General features: G+C 39.8%; 1 protein-coding gene across 1 annotated transcript in view; it reads left to right on the plus strand.

The window, feature by feature from the left end:
- Positions 1 to 16,473, plus strand: part of LOC139923286 (polyunsaturated fatty acid lipoxygenase ALOX15B) — a 16,580-nt gene extending 107 nt beyond the window's left edge. Inside the window, exons 2-15 of the mRNA XM_078286891.1 lie at positions 2,415 to 2,631; positions 3,478 to 3,703; positions 4,128 to 4,209; positions 4,584 to 4,673; positions 5,119 to 5,234; positions 6,353 to 6,525; positions 6,826 to 6,969; positions 9,489 to 9,692; positions 9,817 to 9,903; positions 11,651 to 11,820; positions 13,148 to 13,263; positions 13,562 to 13,662; positions 14,327 to 14,497; positions 15,309 to 16,473. Of these exons, the coding sequence (XP_078143017.1) occupies positions 2,473 to 2,631; positions 3,478 to 3,703; positions 4,128 to 4,209; positions 4,584 to 4,673; positions 5,119 to 5,234; positions 6,353 to 6,525; positions 6,826 to 6,969; positions 9,489 to 9,692; positions 9,817 to 9,903; positions 11,651 to 11,820; positions 13,148 to 13,263; positions 13,562 to 13,662; positions 14,327 to 14,497; positions 15,309 to 15,488 (2,019 nt within the window). The 5' untranslated portion in view covers positions 2,415 to 2,472 and the 3' untranslated portion in view covers positions 15,489 to 16,473. The remainder of the gene's footprint in view (positions 1 to 2,414; positions 2,632 to 3,477; positions 3,704 to 4,127; positions 4,210 to 4,583; positions 4,674 to 5,118; positions 5,235 to 6,352; positions 6,526 to 6,825; positions 6,970 to 9,488; positions 9,693 to 9,816; positions 9,904 to 11,650; positions 11,821 to 13,147; positions 13,264 to 13,561; positions 13,663 to 14,326; positions 14,498 to 15,308) is intronic.

Genomic DNA, 16,473 nt, shown 5'->3' on the forward strand with positions numbered 1-16,473 from the left:
TTACCTGTCTGTCTGTCTGTCTGTCTGTCTGTCTGTCTGCCTGCCTGTCTGCCTGTCTGTCTGTCTGTCTGCCTGTCTGTCTGCCTGTCTGTCTGTCTGTTACCTGTCTGTCTGTCTGTTTTGGTAGATTTATATTTTCTGTATTTATCTGACACTTTTATCCAGAGTTCAACTGTAGAAGAAACATGAAATTCCTAGATTGTCAACAATACAAGCAACCAATATTGAGGAATGTAAGGGTCAAAGGTCACAGCACCCTGATAATAGATGAACAAACACACTTAAATATCTGAAATAGACAAGGAGATGGTGCTCATAACCTTCAACAAGCGGTGCTGATTCACAGCTGGAGAAAGCAGGTTTTACTGAGACATTCTGGTCTTTCTTTGCTTCACAGCGTCCTTCAACCTTCAAAGATGATTCATGTTAAATTGGTTTTATTGGTTCTTCCCTCAAACTTTGAACAAGCTTCATTTCAAGAAACATGTTCTGTCAAGTAATTAGTGACTGGAGGAAGTAAATGTAGCTGTGAAGGTGTGAATCAGTCAGTAGAAAATACTAAGTAGAAAGTAGTAAACTCAAATTCCTCTTTGAACGGTTGTTTAAATATGACGTTTAAATGTTATGTAGAATGGGTAGAATTTATGTTTAAATATTATGATTTCTACTGTAAGATGTTTTATTGTACTAAAAGAAACAAATTGCTGTCCAATAAAAAATAATATCTTGAAAACAATAAAACTTCTGGTTATGTTAACAGAGTCAAGATGCAAATACTTAGATTTTAAGTAATCCGTCACCCTGCTTGTCCACTAGGGGGCGCTGTGTCGACACACCGTCAAAACTGTCTCCCACAGGAATGAATGCAGCTGTGATGGAGGTGTAAATCTGTGATTGCCAACAATATTTTCACTTGCCAAAATAATGAATATACGTTTTTCACAGAAATATATCAGCCTGCCTGTGTAGAATCAGGTGTTAATTTAAAACTCACTCACCCACTCCCTGATACAGTGGATCAGGTTTGTAATTCATCATGAAGCGCAACAGAATTCAAAATAACCGAGGCGTTCAAATCTTATCGTGTCTAAAAGTGGCCGTTGATTTCTCAACAGACTCACAAACAGTGTGTTTAGCTTCCTTTCCCACCTTGGCTGCACTGACTAAAACCTTTGTGTGTGTTTTTTTTTACACACAAGAACAAAAGGTCCAAGTCTGTTCCTTTTATTATTCCTGAGAGTGGAGGCAGAGTGTGTCTAACACAACACACACTAACTGTCCTGCTCATTTACAAGTCAAATATCTCGAGGTTCAGAAAACAAATGAGCTCTTATCAGAATAAGCAGGAATCCTACAAAGCTCAACTGGCTTTCTGTTCTGCGGATATGGAACAAGATCTACTTTGTTTTCACCGGTGGTGGAAATGTGGGTTTCATTATCTTTCACTGGAATAGATTTATATTACAGAACCTGAACATGCTGCTCAACTGTGGTTTGTTTTTACAGCTATAGTGAGGAATTCATACAAACAACATTTACACTCCCAGTCACCAGAATGTGTTTCATTCTCTTAAAGCATTTTGATCTAAAGGCTTCTGCTTAAACGCTTGAAATGAGTTTCTTAGACAAATATAAATAGTGAAGTTGATCCTATGTATGAATTTCTTTCCAAAGCCTTTGCCTTTCCATCAAGGCAAAGAATCTAAAATATAAGATAGTTTTGATTTGTTTAACACTTTTTTGGTCGCTGCATAATTCTGCATAAGTCTTTACTGTTATTCTAAAATGTGGAAAATAGTAAAAAAATAAAGAAAAATGTGGTGCGTCCAAACTGGACTGGTAGTGTAGATATACAACACATCGGCTATACACTGTGCATGTACATATAGAGTTCAATTCTTGAGGTTTAAAATAAAACATAAATCGTCTCTTTCCAGTCATTATAGTTGAAGAAGTGGAGAAACTGGACTGGAAAAACAAAACTAAATATTTCACTTTCTGTTTGCCACACAGTGATGGAGGGAGATGATTTATATTTTCTCCAAAACTGGACATCAGCCATAAGTGAACTGTACTGTCCAGCCTGCAGCCTAAAATCCCATTAAGTCCCAGTGACTGCTCTGCTTTGTTAGCAAGGAAAGATAAATTAAAAAAAAAATGTAAAAGGAAAACATTGTTCACAACTGCTAAATACAATTTAAAAATGACTGAGCACAACTGAGCGTTACTATTTTCATTTCAAATCTTCACATACATTTCTGAAATTTTGTTTTAGACGTTGATAGAACAGACAAATAACTTGAAATAACACCAAAATGTGCAAAAACTCAAAGGGTCTGAATACTTTCTTGTACGTTCATGCAGTATGGTTAGACACACAGTGAACGTGCGCCTGACTGCTGTTTGTTGCTCAGAGGCACCGCGGCAGCACCGAGCGCTCTGTCTTCCCCGACGCCTCACTTCCTGTCCCACATGGGGAGTTCCTGTCAGGAGTTCCAGGTGGCGGTCCGCACCTCGCCCGGCCCCGCCTCCGGAACCTACGGCCACCTGAGGCTCAACCTGATTGGCTCGCAGGGGGAGACTCCGCCCATCACGGTGAACGAGGCCGACCGGCATCTGCTGCCTGGATCGGTGCGTTTGATAAAAACAGCTAGCAGCTCGTCTGTCTGGTTTGGGTCTGTTTGCAGGTTTTATGCATTTCAACTGACAAATTTTTCACTAAATTGGATGAAGTAATTCCAACTCAAAGTATAATTTATGAAACTGCACTGACGCTTTTACACAAATGAAGGATAAATAAAGTTATTTATTATTTAGTCTCAAACAGAACTAAAATAAATTGTTGAATAAATGTAAGTGTATGTAGTTTGTCCTCATGATGCCAGTTCATTTCAAATGAGTTAATTTATTTGTATCTAAATGATTAAACTATGTTATCTGGTTCCAGTAAGTCAGACACTTCAAACTGATTTAGTTCAGTTTATCTGTTTCAGTCTAGTCGATTCTAAACCCAACTCATTTGGATTGGTTCTATTTTATTTTTTAATATTTCATATTTGGATAAAAAGAGTTATTGTATTGTTACTGTAGCGATCCAACTTAGTGAAACAACTGTCCACAGCAGCAGATTAACCAGGCTAGTTTTCATTTAGAAGCCGTATCAGTTTTGTTTCACTAGCTAGCTAACGAACTTCCTTGTTGTTCCTACAGCAGTAAACAAGTGAGCATCAGTGTTAGGCTCCGCCCATAGCTCCGCCCATAGCCCCGCCCATAACTCCGCCCATAGCTCTGCCTTGGTGAAATCTGACTGAAACAATGAGAATTAGATTCATAAGGGATCAGTTGTATCAGGAGCCTCTCTCTTATTAAGTTTTGCTTTACAAACCACAGAGCGGCAGATCAGCTGTTTATCTGTTGATTGTGTTTTATCAAAGTTTCCCTGCCTACAGGAAGTGACCTCAGCTCTCTTCCTGTCAGGTGTGTGTGGTTCGGGTTCGGGCCGCCGCTCCGCTCGGCCGCCTGCTGCTGGTCCGGCTGCGGCTGCAGGCCCGGCCCGGCTTCCCCGACCTGGACTGGCACTGCGGGGGGGTGGAGGTCCGCGGGCCGGCCGAGGGACGGGCGGAGGGGGCGGAGCCTGAGGTCTTCCTGTGCGACAGGTGGCTGCGGTCGGCGGACGGCGAGGTGGAGCTGCGGAGCGCGAAGAGTTAAGAAACTTTATAATGTGAAGCAGCTCTGCTTCTACTCTTCTCTCTTCATGTTTCAACTTTAAAATGTTAAGCTGCATGTTTTCCACTTCTAGACGGGCTACTTTATATCTTTTGAGATATTTAACTGTAATTATTTTGTTTTGTTTTGACCAATTCAGCACAAAAAATACACCCAAAGTATTTGTCACACTATATTATTATTTTTGTTATTATGATTGTTATTATTATTATAATTATTATTAATATAGTTGTTGTTGTTACTACTATTGGTAGTAGTAGTGTTTAGTAGTAGGGTTAGGGTGAAAACAATTCTACTGTATAGTGCTGTACTTTGTAACTGTTCAGAAAGTAAGGGTAGTAGTTTATTATTGTTATTATTATTATTATTAATATTCATTATTATTGTGGTGGTGTCCTCAGTGAGTCTGCTGAGCGGAGAGCCGGAGCAGCAGCTGAGGCAGCAGCGGCTCAGAGAGCTGCAGCTCCGACAGAAACACATCAGGTAAACAGGAAGTAGACGCTCCGGCCAAAAAACAACTTCCTCTGAGTCACCTTTAGACGCCATGAAACGACATCCTTCCTTGATTTGATGTCATGAAACAGGATGTTGGGGCGGGACATAATGCAGGGAGGGATCATTCAAAAGTGTAAACCAATGGGAGATCACTCAGGGAGAGAAGGGCAGTTTATTTGGGGCGGGCTGTTCAAAAATCTGTGATGTCTTATTGGTTGGAGTGTTTATTTCTGCCTCCCGGTGCAGCATGATGTCACCGTTAAAGATGCACTGCTTTCAGGAAGGAAGAGTAACGGAGGTTCATTTCATTGGGACTTTAAATGGCATTATGTTAATTCAGTTTTCTCTCTGCTGGACTGTAGGTGGCGCTGTTTCGTCGACGGCGCTCCTCACTGCGTGGATGTGAGCGGTGTGAAGGAGCTCGGGCCGAACCTCAGCTACACCCGCAAGAGGTGAAGTCACACTGAGTCTGATCCCTCTGGAATCTGATTTACACTAAAGACATCAAAACTATGAAATAACACAAATGGAATTATGCAGCGACCAAAAAAAGTGTTAAACAAATCAAAACGATCTTATATTTTAGAGTCTTTGCCTTGATGGAAAGGCAAAGGCTTTGGAAAGAAATTCATACATAGGATCAACTTCACTGTTTATATTTGTCTAAGAAATTAATTTCAAGCATTTAAGTAGAAGACTTTAGATCAAAATGGCTTTAAGAGAATGAAACGCAGAGATCATTCAGTCAGGAGTCAGACTGGTGACTGCTAACTAAACCCCAGCTGTACTGTGTTGTGTGTTGTGTTGTGTTGTGTGTTGTGTTGTGTGTTGTGTTGTGTTGTGTGTTGTGTTGTGTTGTGTGTTGTGTTGTGTGTTGTGTTGTGTGTTGTGTTGCAGCCCGGGCGGCGAGCTGCGGTACCTGAGAGGCTTCACCGGCCGAGACGAAGCCTGGAGCGGCTTCACCGAGCTGCAGACCCTGTTCACTCTGAACGGGAACCACAACAGCACCGCCAGTAGGAAAAAAACACACAACACAAAACATACAGAGAACAACAACAGTTCCATTTCAAAATGTTTAGATTCATTTTGGACAGAAGGAAAAAAATCAATTCAAATGTAGAGCAGGCGCGCTTCCTCTTGTGGTCACTCTCTGCTAATGCTAAAACATGAAGAGAACCATGAGGAACATGGGACAGCGGCACTCCAGAAATCCAGAACACAACAAGACTTGGTCTCAGTTTATCATTTTTTTTTTTTTTTTTTTTTTTGGCATCATCAGGCTAACAGGTTTCGGCATGGAGCCTCCATCAGAGCACCAAACATACAGAGAGCAACAACAGCTGAACAGTTCAATTTCAAAATGTATAGATCCATTTTGGACAAAAGGAAAAAAAATCAATACCATCATTCACTATGTTTAAAAGAGACGTTATTGTTAGTTGAAGGCCTGAACTTCAGTAGAATCAGATTTATCAGTTTGCACATACAACAAATTTTCTCCCATATGTCACATTAAACATTAAACAACACAAATTTGTATATAAAAAAGTAGTACATATATTTTTACAAGTAGAGTAGTTATACAAGTAGAATTAGGGAACATGTCTCTTTTTGAGGCAGTAGGCTTTATAAAGCGAGTAACGTGTAAGTAGTATATAAAAATTAAAAATAGAAATGTAACAAATAGGTTTCTTTTCTATCCAGTACACACATGACTCTCTGTTGGAACCTGACTGCTTACACTGATGGGAAGCTATGGAAGTCAATAACAATAATAATGATAATAATAATAATATGTGCAGAAATATGTGCAGATTTAGAGAATATCGCACTGGGTTCGAGAGTACAACAGGTATAAATATATAATTATACAGCCAGAACAGAGTTGTAACTATTTTTTAAATCTTTAGTATTTTAGTGTAATACTTGTAGTAAATTTGTTTTAGTTTTTCAATCATGTGGCAGAATAGGCATCAGTTAGTGGATTTCTCATTTTGGAATGAAGCTCTTCAGTGTTGAAAACATTCAGGTGAAAAATGAGAAGTCTTAAATCCTGATCAACACACACACACACACACACGCACACACACACACACACACACACACACACACGCGGCCCTCTCTCTCTCAGGGTTTGTTCAGGCTCACTGGGCGGACGACTGGTTTTTCGGCTACCAGACTCTGAACGGCTCCAACCCTCTGCTGCTGCGCCGGACCCGCCTCCTGCCCGCACACCTGTCCGTCACCTCCGACATGCTCCGCCCCTTCCTGCCCGACCGCTCCTCTCTGGAGGAGGAGCTAGAGGTGTGCACGTACACACACACACACACACACACACACACACACACACACACACACACTCTGGGATAAAGGTACGTATTCTGGTTTGGAACTAAATAAAATACTGGGAACTTAACTAAATGAAGTTTTTCACCTATATGTAATGTCAACTTCTACATGAAAACAACTGTTCACATATGAAAACCAACATTTGTCCAAAAAGCACATGTGCTTTAAAATCACACGTGAAGGCTCCTGTTGCCGTCCTCCGACTGTCTCGCTCTTTAGCAGCTGTGCTCTCCTCCTCGCCCCGCTGTCTGACAGAAAGGAAGCGTTTACCTGCTGGACTACGAGGTTCTGGACGGCGTCCCGGCCAACCGGATCAACGGGAAGCCGACGTATCTCTGCGCTCCGCTGTGCCTTCTCCACCTGACCCAGCAGGGACAGCTGAAGCCCATCGCCATCCAGGTGAGCTGCAGGCCGCCGGCTGAGACGCTGCTCCCAAAGACTGGAGTTTATTTAGTAAAGACTAGTTTATTTAGTAAAGACTGGAGTTTATTTAGTAAAGACTAGTTTATTTAGTAAAGACTGGAGTTTATTTAGTAAAGACTGGAGTTTATTTAGTAAAGACTAGTTTATTTAGTAAAGACTGGAGTTTATTTAGTAAAGACTGGAGTTTATTTAGTATTATTTAGTAAAGACTGGAGTTTATTTAGTAAAGACTGGAGTTTATTTAGTATTATTTAGTAAAGACTGGAGTTTATTTAGTAAAGACTGGAGTTTATTTAGTATTATTTAGTAAAGACTGGAGTTTATTTAGTAAAGACTGGAGTTTATTTAGTAAAGACTGGAGTTTATTTAGTATTATTTAGTAAAGACTGGAGTTTATTTAGTAAAGACTGGAGTTTATTTAGTATTATTTAGTAAAGACTGGAGTTTATTTAGTAAAGACTGGAGTTTATTTAGTATTATTTAGTAAAGACTGGAGTTTATTTAGTAAAGACTGGAGTTTATTTAGTATTATTTAGTAAAGACTGGAGTTTATTTAGTAAAGACTGGAGTTTATTTAGTAAAGACTGGAGTTTATTTAGTATTATTTAGTAAAGACTGGAGTTTATTTAGTAAAGACTGGAGTTTATTTAGTATTATTTAGTAAAGACTGGAGTTTATTTAGTAAAGACTGGAGTTTATTTAGTATTATTTAGTAAAGACTGGAGTTTATTTAGTAAAGACTGGAGTTTATTTAGTAAAGACTAGTTTATTTAGTAAAGACTGGAGTTTATTTAGTAAAGACTGGAGTTTATTTAGTAAAGACTAGTTTATTTAGTAAAGACTGGAGTTTATTTAGTAAAGACTGGAGTTTATTTAGTAAAGACTGGAGTTTATTTAGTATTATTTAGTAAAGACTGGAGTTTATTTAGTAAAGACTGGAGTTTATTTAGTAAAGACTGGAGTTTATTTAGTAAAGACTAGTTTATTTAGTAAAGACTGGAGTTTATTTAGTAAAGACTGGAGTTTATTTAGTAAAGACTAGTTTATTTAGTAAAGACTGGAGTTTATTTAGTAAAGACTAGTTTATTTAGTAAAGACTGGAGTTTATTTAGTAAAGACTGGAGTTTATTTAGTAAAGACTAGTTTATTTAGTAAAGACTGGAGTTTATTTAGTAAAGACTAGTTTATTTAGTATAGACTGGAGTTTATTTAGTAAAGACTAGTTTATTTAGTAAAGACTGGAGTTTATTTAGTAAAGACTAGTTTATTTAGTAAAGACTGGAGTTTATTTAGTAAAGACTAGTTTATTTAGTAAAGACTGGAGTTTATTTAGTAAAGACTAGTTTATTTAGTAAAGACTGGAGTTTATTTAGTATAGACTGGAGTTTATTTAGTAAAGACTGGAGTTTATTAAGTAAAGACTGGAGTTTATTTAGTAAAGACTAGTTTATTTAGTAAAGACTGGAGTTTATTTAGTAAAGACTGGAGTTTATTTAGTAAAGACTGGAGTTTATTTAGTAAAGACTAGTTTATTTAGTAAAGACTGGAGTTTATTTAGTAAAGACTAGTTTATTTAGTAAAGACTGGAGTTTATTTTAAATTGTTTTTGGGCATTTTGCCCAAGCAGACTAGTTGTAACAAAGGTATAAATGGCAAATGTAGTGAAGTAAAAAGTAGATTACTGGCTCAAAAATATACTCGAGTAAAGAGTAGAAGTACAGTTTAAAAAAAAGAACTAAAAGTACTCTCTACTCACTCTACTAAAAAAACTACTTTTTTACTCATGTGCGTTACTTGTAATGTGTTACTACCCACCCCTGATAGAAACTAACCATAGACGCCATTTTTTGGTGTACTAGCCAAAATACCATAGAAAACTGTGGAAAGGCCGTTCTGTCCATTCAAATTCTGTGGTTGAGTTATACCTTAATGGGCGGAGCCAAATAACCACAGTGCAAGTTAGCTAACAAATTTGAATTGCAAAGAAGGAACTCTGGTCAAAATATAAAAAATAAAAAAAATGTAAATGACAATGACTCATTCAGTCATGATGTTGAAGGTCAGCTAGCTAACTAGCTAACCTAGATAACTTAGTATGGTAGATTGTATTTTTTCAGTTAGTAGCAGAGCGCTAGGCTTCATAATATTAGCTTCCTCCTCTCTTACCTCTTGCCTTTTTCACTGAGCGTCAGTCCGATGTTATTAGCCAGAAAAAAAAATGTCTCTTTGGCTCCGCCCACTGCGGTTTAACTCAGCCAATCAGATTATTTCTTCCTCCAGAGCCGCTCTGCCTCCAAGAAATATTTGTAGAACTAAAACTTTACAATCTACTGGAAAAAGAAGCAAGAGGTGCTGGGATGGAGCTCATAGTCTTTAAATTCTTGCACAAAGATTTACCACAATTTCTCCTCCGGATTTATTAATTATCTAGCTATCTAAGCACTACATCAATCAGTCAACCAATCAACCAATCAATAAGGTCTTCCCTCCTCCAGTTGCAGCAGACGCCCGGTCCTCAGAACCCCATCTTCCTGCCCTCTGACGCCGCCTGTGATTGGCTGCTGGCTAAGATGTGGGTCCACAACGCCGATTTCCAGTGCCACCAGCTGGTGTCCCACTACCTGAAGACCCACATGCTGGGGGAGCTGTGCTGCGCTGCCACCCTCAGGCAGCTGCCGGAGCTGCACCCACTGCACCAGGTACAGCTGCACACCGCTGCCCGCCTGCGCTGGATAGTCTGCAGAAGTTATACACAACTGATTTGTTCGATGTTGAGTTAGAATGTGTTGTTAAGTCTCTCTGATTGGCTGTTGTTGCGGTCAGTTGCTGATGCCACATGTCCGGACCTCGCTGCAGATCAACGTCCAGGCCAGAGCCTCGCTGCTGGCTCCTAACGGGGTCTTTGATAAGGTACGTCCCCAGGTGTGTGTGTGTGTGTGTGTGTGTATACTATACCAGTTTGAGGTCTGGACACATGAAGTGAGGACATCAGGACACTTTGGCCCTGTTGACTTTGATAAAGGACTTATGAATAGATTTATAAGTAGAAGTCACTCAGTAGAGTCAAACCTTCGCCAACGCTGAACAATTCTCAAACAACTGTCAAAGCTGCAGCCTCTGCCTGTTGGGCGGTACGCGTTACCGTCATGTCATTGTTTTTTAACAGTAACAGTAAGGGATTACAATTTCAAATTCAGTAATTACATTACAGTTACTAATCCCAGTATCGCTCTGTTACTGCGTTATGTAAACCTGAACCCCCTTCAACTATTTCTTTTCTCTCCTTTTAAGTTTTTTTTTTTTTCAAAATCCCTGTTAGTTTTTTCCTCATCTGTATCTTAAGGACATGTGGCAGCTTTGCGTCCGCAGATGGAGGGTGAGGGAGAGACGGTAATAATATGTGTATGGAAGAAAAGATCACGTCAAACTGAAATGTGAAATCTGTCAGTTTAATGTTACTCTGCTTATTGACCAACACAGACTTGCATGACATCACCTCAACATCTGCCATTTGGTGGACAGTTTTGTCCAAAACGCCTCACAGCACTGTAAGTGCAGGCCGTTTTAGCTCGAGTGTACTGGTTTGTGTGGGTTTATATTTGTGTATGCAAAGTGGCAAAAATAAATTTACATTTGACCAGGAAAAAGAAATGCAAATTAAGAACTAAGGACGAGGGGGTAGAAGGTATTTATTTTTTACATGGATGTCAATGAGAAAATGATTCCCTTCAGATTATTTAAAACCTTAGACCTACAGTACTCTCTAGTAATAGCTATGGTTATTAAAACCTGCAATAAGAAATATCCGATCTCATAACCAATCCTGAAACTAATGTGTGCTATGTGGCGATTTCCTTGAGACATGATGATATAAACCAATATCCATCTGTGTTGCTGTTTTCTCCTCTTTTCTAAAGCTTGTTGTCAAATTCTTTTCATTTTTTAAAACTAGCTTGTCTCCTCCCTCGCTGTTTAAAAATGGCGCCTCTTCACTTGTCATTGTGGGACATGTGACCTTCAGCAGGAGAAAGATCTGTCAAAGTGAGACTGGTAACCGGTGAGACTCCTCCGTAGGTACGGTTAGCTTAGCTGTTAGCATTTATGCACTGTGCTTTGTAAAGTTTGTCCTTTGTAGGCCTCCGTAGTGCTGTGGCTTTGCTGTGTGTTATTTACAAATGTGTTGCTGTTTCTGTCGCCCTCTAGTGGTCAGAAAATGTATCTTATTGCAGCTTTAAAGTAATAATCAGCAACATTTTCTTCTGTCTGTCCTGCTCCTCTCTCTCTGCTCTAACTAGTGATCTGATCTATATCAGTCCATAAATCTTCTCTACTGTCTGTTCTAAACAGCCGGTGTCTGGTCGCTCTTTCCTGGGAAAAATCCTCTGCCGCACAGGAAGTGATGCGTTTTACGTTTCCGGTTTGTTTGGAATCAACAGAAGAAGAAGAACTGGGTAGTTAGCATGAGCAGTGATAGCCACCATGACTGAACAGACAGAGAGAAGAGAAACTCAAACTGCAGCAACAGAAAATCCAAGCCCCGCCCACACTGTTTGATTGACAGGTGATCTGTGGGAAGAGCAGTGCAGAAACACCACAGTGAGGCTGAGGGACAAAGATGGAGACTGAATGAAAACCAGCGTGTTGTTCCTGTTTCCAGGCGGTCGGTTGCGGTCTGGAGGCGTTGCCGGTGCTGCTCTCCCGGGCGGCGGCGAGGCTTCAGTACCGGTCGCTGTGCGTCCCGGACGACCTGGCCGACCGAGGCGTGGATGAGCTGCCGCAGAGCTACTACGCCCAGGACGCACTGAGGGTCTGGGGCGCTCTGCACAGGTAAACAAACACACCCCACCTACAATTTTTCTTTGTTATTAGCGATCGTCAGTAAGTTTGACTGATTAACACGGTCGAGTTTAAGTGAAATGCAAATTGAAGACATCAAGATAGAGACAAACTTTTTTCACCGTTATCTGGCTAAAGCTCTATTCAGACAAGATTAGTTTATTTTTATATATAATGTAATAATTTTTTTAAATGTTTTTTTTTTATGTTTAATGTAATTATAACAGCATGTCTGTCATTTTAGTGAATATGACATGTCAGTAGTGATGGGACGATATATCATTATAATTCAATATGTCGTGATGCAAAAACGTGTCAGTCCGTATGTTGTGTCGGGAACATGAATGGTGATATCAGCTCCATGTTATTCTGCTGTCAGGAACATGAATGGTGATATCAGCTCCATGTTATTCTGCTGTCAGGAACATGAATGGTGATATCAGCTCCATGTTATTCTGCTGTCAGGAACATGAATGGTGATATCAGCTCCATGTTATTCTGCTGTCAGGAACATGAATGGTGATATCAGCTCCATGTTATTCTGCTGTCAGGAACATGAATGGTGATATCAGCTCCATGTTATTCTGCTGTAGTAATCACTAATGAGACTCTTGACCATCACAGTTTCACAAGCTCTCCATCCAAATTATATTATTGTCACTTTGTAATGACATTTTTAAATTGTTGTTTACATTCTAGCAGCCAATGGCATCGCTAGAAAGATTAAATAAACAGAATTCTGCACAGTCAGACTTTGTTGCCGCTGAACTTTTATTTATTACATGGTATTGTGGTTGTATTGAATCCTGAACCTCAGATCATGTATCGAATCGTATCCTGAGATAAGCAGATCGTCCGTCACTACAAGTTTATACAGACTGCGCCTCAGTAAAAAGACTCTTTCCCTGCTGTAAAACTGTAAAACGGACAGTTAAGAGTGTGGTGTGATGACAGCAGACACTTCCATCTCTGTAATTTTGGAGACTGATTACAGAAATCTCTTATGTCCTGTGTTAACAGTTACTTTACACATGCATAGGTTGTAATTCTGCTTTTCAGATGAATACCCTCTAGGAAAAATAGTAGCTGATACATATTAAATAGTATAAATAATACAATACTATAAATACTATAATTTAAAAAAACATGGGCAGAGTTTGATCTATCTTCCCATGCAAGTGATTAATGCAGTGAATAATCAAACCGTTCATGTAAAATTACAAATCAGTTTTTTATGTACATAACTGACTGGATGCAGCCTGTGTGTGTGTGTGTGTATGTGTGTGTGTGTATGTGTGTGTGTGTGTGTGTGTGTCAGGTTTGTGGTGAGGTGGGTGGATTTGTTTTACACCGGAGACGACGACGTCCAGCAAGACTCCGAGCTTCAACTCTGGATCAGAGAGATACACACACACGGCTTCACCCAGAGCTCAGGTGAGGGTGTGTGTGTGTGTGTGTGTGGGGGGGGGGTGTCCCAGTATTAGTGGTGGAATAAGTTCTCAAATCCTTTACTTAAAAAGTAAAAAATACTTCATTAAAAGTAAAAGTTAAGGGATTAGAAGGAAATCAGAAAATGCCGTTTACATGGGAATTTCTTATTCAGACTGTTGTCTTAATCTGGCTCATGTCAGATTATTGCTGTCCAGTCCGTGATCTTTTTTTAATTCTGTTGATGAATTAGATAATGCTCAGTGTTAGAAAGTGATTGGTCACTTCGTCTGTCTTCTCTCAGGTTTCCCTCAGTCTTTCCAGACCAAAGCAGAAGTCTGTCAGTTTGTCACTGCGGTCGTCTTCTGCTCTTCTGCTTTACACGCCGCTGTCAACTTCTCCCAGGTATGACAGACGCACTGAGGATCAAAATGTTATTAAGATTTATTAGATTATCATAATATATCATTGGGATAAAGTGGGTGAATCCTGCAGCTAGTGTACAAAGCACCGACTGAGCAGGTGAGTCCAGGTGAAGCTGTGATCCATTATTGATTTCAGATCTTCTTTCTTTCACACTCTAGCTGTCTTATCATCCCTCTCTTTATTAAAATATCTATTAAAATATCTTCAAAATATCCAGATATCTTTCTCAGGTGAAACAAAACCTTTCAGGGATTAGAAGAATCTTTTTTTCAGCAGTATCCCGTTTGACTGATCAGTTTTCGTCTTTTTTTTTCTCTTCACCCAGAAATTGTGACATAAATGCACAAAACTTGCAGCGATGTAAACAGTCTGGCTCCCCTCACTTAATATAATTTTGCATCTTTTCTTCATCTGTCAGTGCTTGGAAGCTCCTGATTCTCTCACTAAATATCTCCGATCTCATTTTGTTTGCAGTGTGAACAGAGACGGTCGTGTCTTTCTTTCCATTCGTTTAAAGTCAACATCTCCGATTTGTTACTTTAAGTCTTTTACTGTTCTCTCTCTCTCTCTCCCCCTCTCTCTTTCTACCCTGTCTTCCCTCTCTTTCCTCCCCCCCCTCTCTCTCTCTCTGTGTGTCTTCCAGTTGGATTTTGCCCTGTGGATGCCGAACTGCCCGGCCTCCATGCTGCGTCCTCCTCCGCGGGCCAAAGGCACGGTGACGGAGGCAGACATCTTGTCCTTCCTGCCGGACGTCAGCTCCACCTGCGGCGTGCTGAGCGCCCTGACGCTGCTGTCTCAGCCCGCCGCCGACTACGTGAGGCCGCGCTGCTGTAGAGAGAAAAAACGCTGCTTCATCCTGCGTTTGAAAAAGTGTTGTTTCCATAAACACTGATAAACAGTCGTGATGTCCAACTGTCAGGCAATAGACCAAGATCGTAACATTAATCTGACAGTGATGTGGGGACTCGAGTCACATGACTTGGACTTGAGACTTGATGCATGAAGAGAAGACTTGAGACTGGACTTGACTTGGGTTCTGGTGACTTGGGACTTGACTCTGACTTGTACTTTGATGACTTGAAAAGGTTTCTAAAGTCTTGACTTGAGATCTTGTGTTTGTGTAAATGACTTAGATTGAAAGTGATGAGATTTGTTCCAGCGGACGACTGAATTTAAATTCTGTTTTCTGAATTTGTATGGAATGATTGAATTTATTGAAGTTTAAACTGATTATAGAAATCAAACTCATGATGCTCTTACCAAGTTTTTATCCTATTAAAACCATATTGCATTGAAAAGTCCTAGATATTTAGTTTTCTTTAAGATATTAAATTGATACTGGACTCTTGATTTGTTCTGACTTGACTTGCTGTTCTACATTTAGACTTGAGACTTGACTTTAATGACTTGGACTTGACTTGCTGTTCTATATTTAGACTTGGGACTTGACTTGAGACTTGTGCCCTAAGACTTGAGACTGACTTGGGACTCGAGCGAAGTTGACTTGGTCTCAGCTCTGTTGAAATGACACACAGAGAAACTTTACTTTTGCAGTATTAGCTGTTACTTTTATCAGATAGTAGATATTGATGCTTTGAAGCAAAACTCTTCATTTCCTCCACCAGGTTCCTCTGTGTCATTACCGGGAGGCTGTGTTCAGAGACGGCGCCCCTCGCAGGCTGGTGGAGGAGGTGCAGGCTGAACTCAAGGCCATTTCTGATGACATCACGGAGCGGAACAGGACGCTGGAGCTTCCGTACCCTTACCTCTGTCCCGCACTCATTGAGAACAGTGTGGCTATCTAAAGTTAAAATTAATTGAAAAAATTACGTTTTCACCTTGTTAACTAATTTTCCACGTTGAAATTACACCCACCAGTAAAAGCTTCCAACTCCCCCCCCCCCCAAAAAAAGAAAAAGAAAAAACATACAACTTTTACTTCCTGGAAAACAGTGTCTCTTTGGTGACCTCATGCTGCACCAGGAGGCGTAAATACAAATTAAAACCACAAAACCATAAAACCCAACAAATTTCTTTCTCTCCCTAACTGATATCCCATTGGTTTATCCCATTAGGTCATCAATAAGCGTTATCAATAGATCACATTCTCATCCTTTTAGGATATGGAATATTTCACTGTTGTCAATAATCAGCAAAAAGTATGTATGAAGAAAAGAATGATTATTTTCTCAATATGGTGTGTGTTTTTTTTTTTTTTAATCATTACAATAAATGTTTCTATTTGGCTCCATTGCTCTCTCTCCTGACTGGAAACAAACCCATGGAGGCAGACAGCCAGGTTACTGCAGACCAACTTTTAATTACATTTGCTGAAATAAAAAAAAATAAAACTGATTGTGTTTACATACAGAGTATTCTGGATCATGGCTCATATCCAGGTTAAGAGAATGCAGGATAAACTTTATATGTACCTTTACATCCGTCTCATAAATATCTAAAGAAACATGAAAGCACAGAACTTTCTCAATATTACCATGGAAGTTACACAGACCACACAAGTGTGTGTGTGTGTGTGTGTGTGTGTGCATCAGTATCCTGGCTAATATTGTTATATTCCAGATAAATTATTCAGGTTTCTCACAGTTGTAAACTGGATATGGTTTTACACACGACAAAACTCAGTCTGTATCCTGAATATAAACAGGACAGAGAGGCGAAGTCTGACATCATTTTGTCGGCTGTAAAGTTACATTTCCACCATTCAGCTGTAGTCTAAAACCCGATGGAAAATATAAATGGGATTTGCAACAAATGTCAAAAATAAAGAAT

Source organism: Centroberyx gerrardi, chromosome 11 (genome assembly GCF_048128805.1).
Source record: "Centroberyx gerrardi isolate f3 chromosome 11, fCenGer3.hap1.cur.20231027, whole genome shotgun sequence".
In the NCBI taxonomy this organism is placed as follows: domain Eukaryota; kingdom Metazoa; phylum Chordata; class Actinopteri; order Beryciformes; family Berycidae; genus Centroberyx; species Centroberyx gerrardi.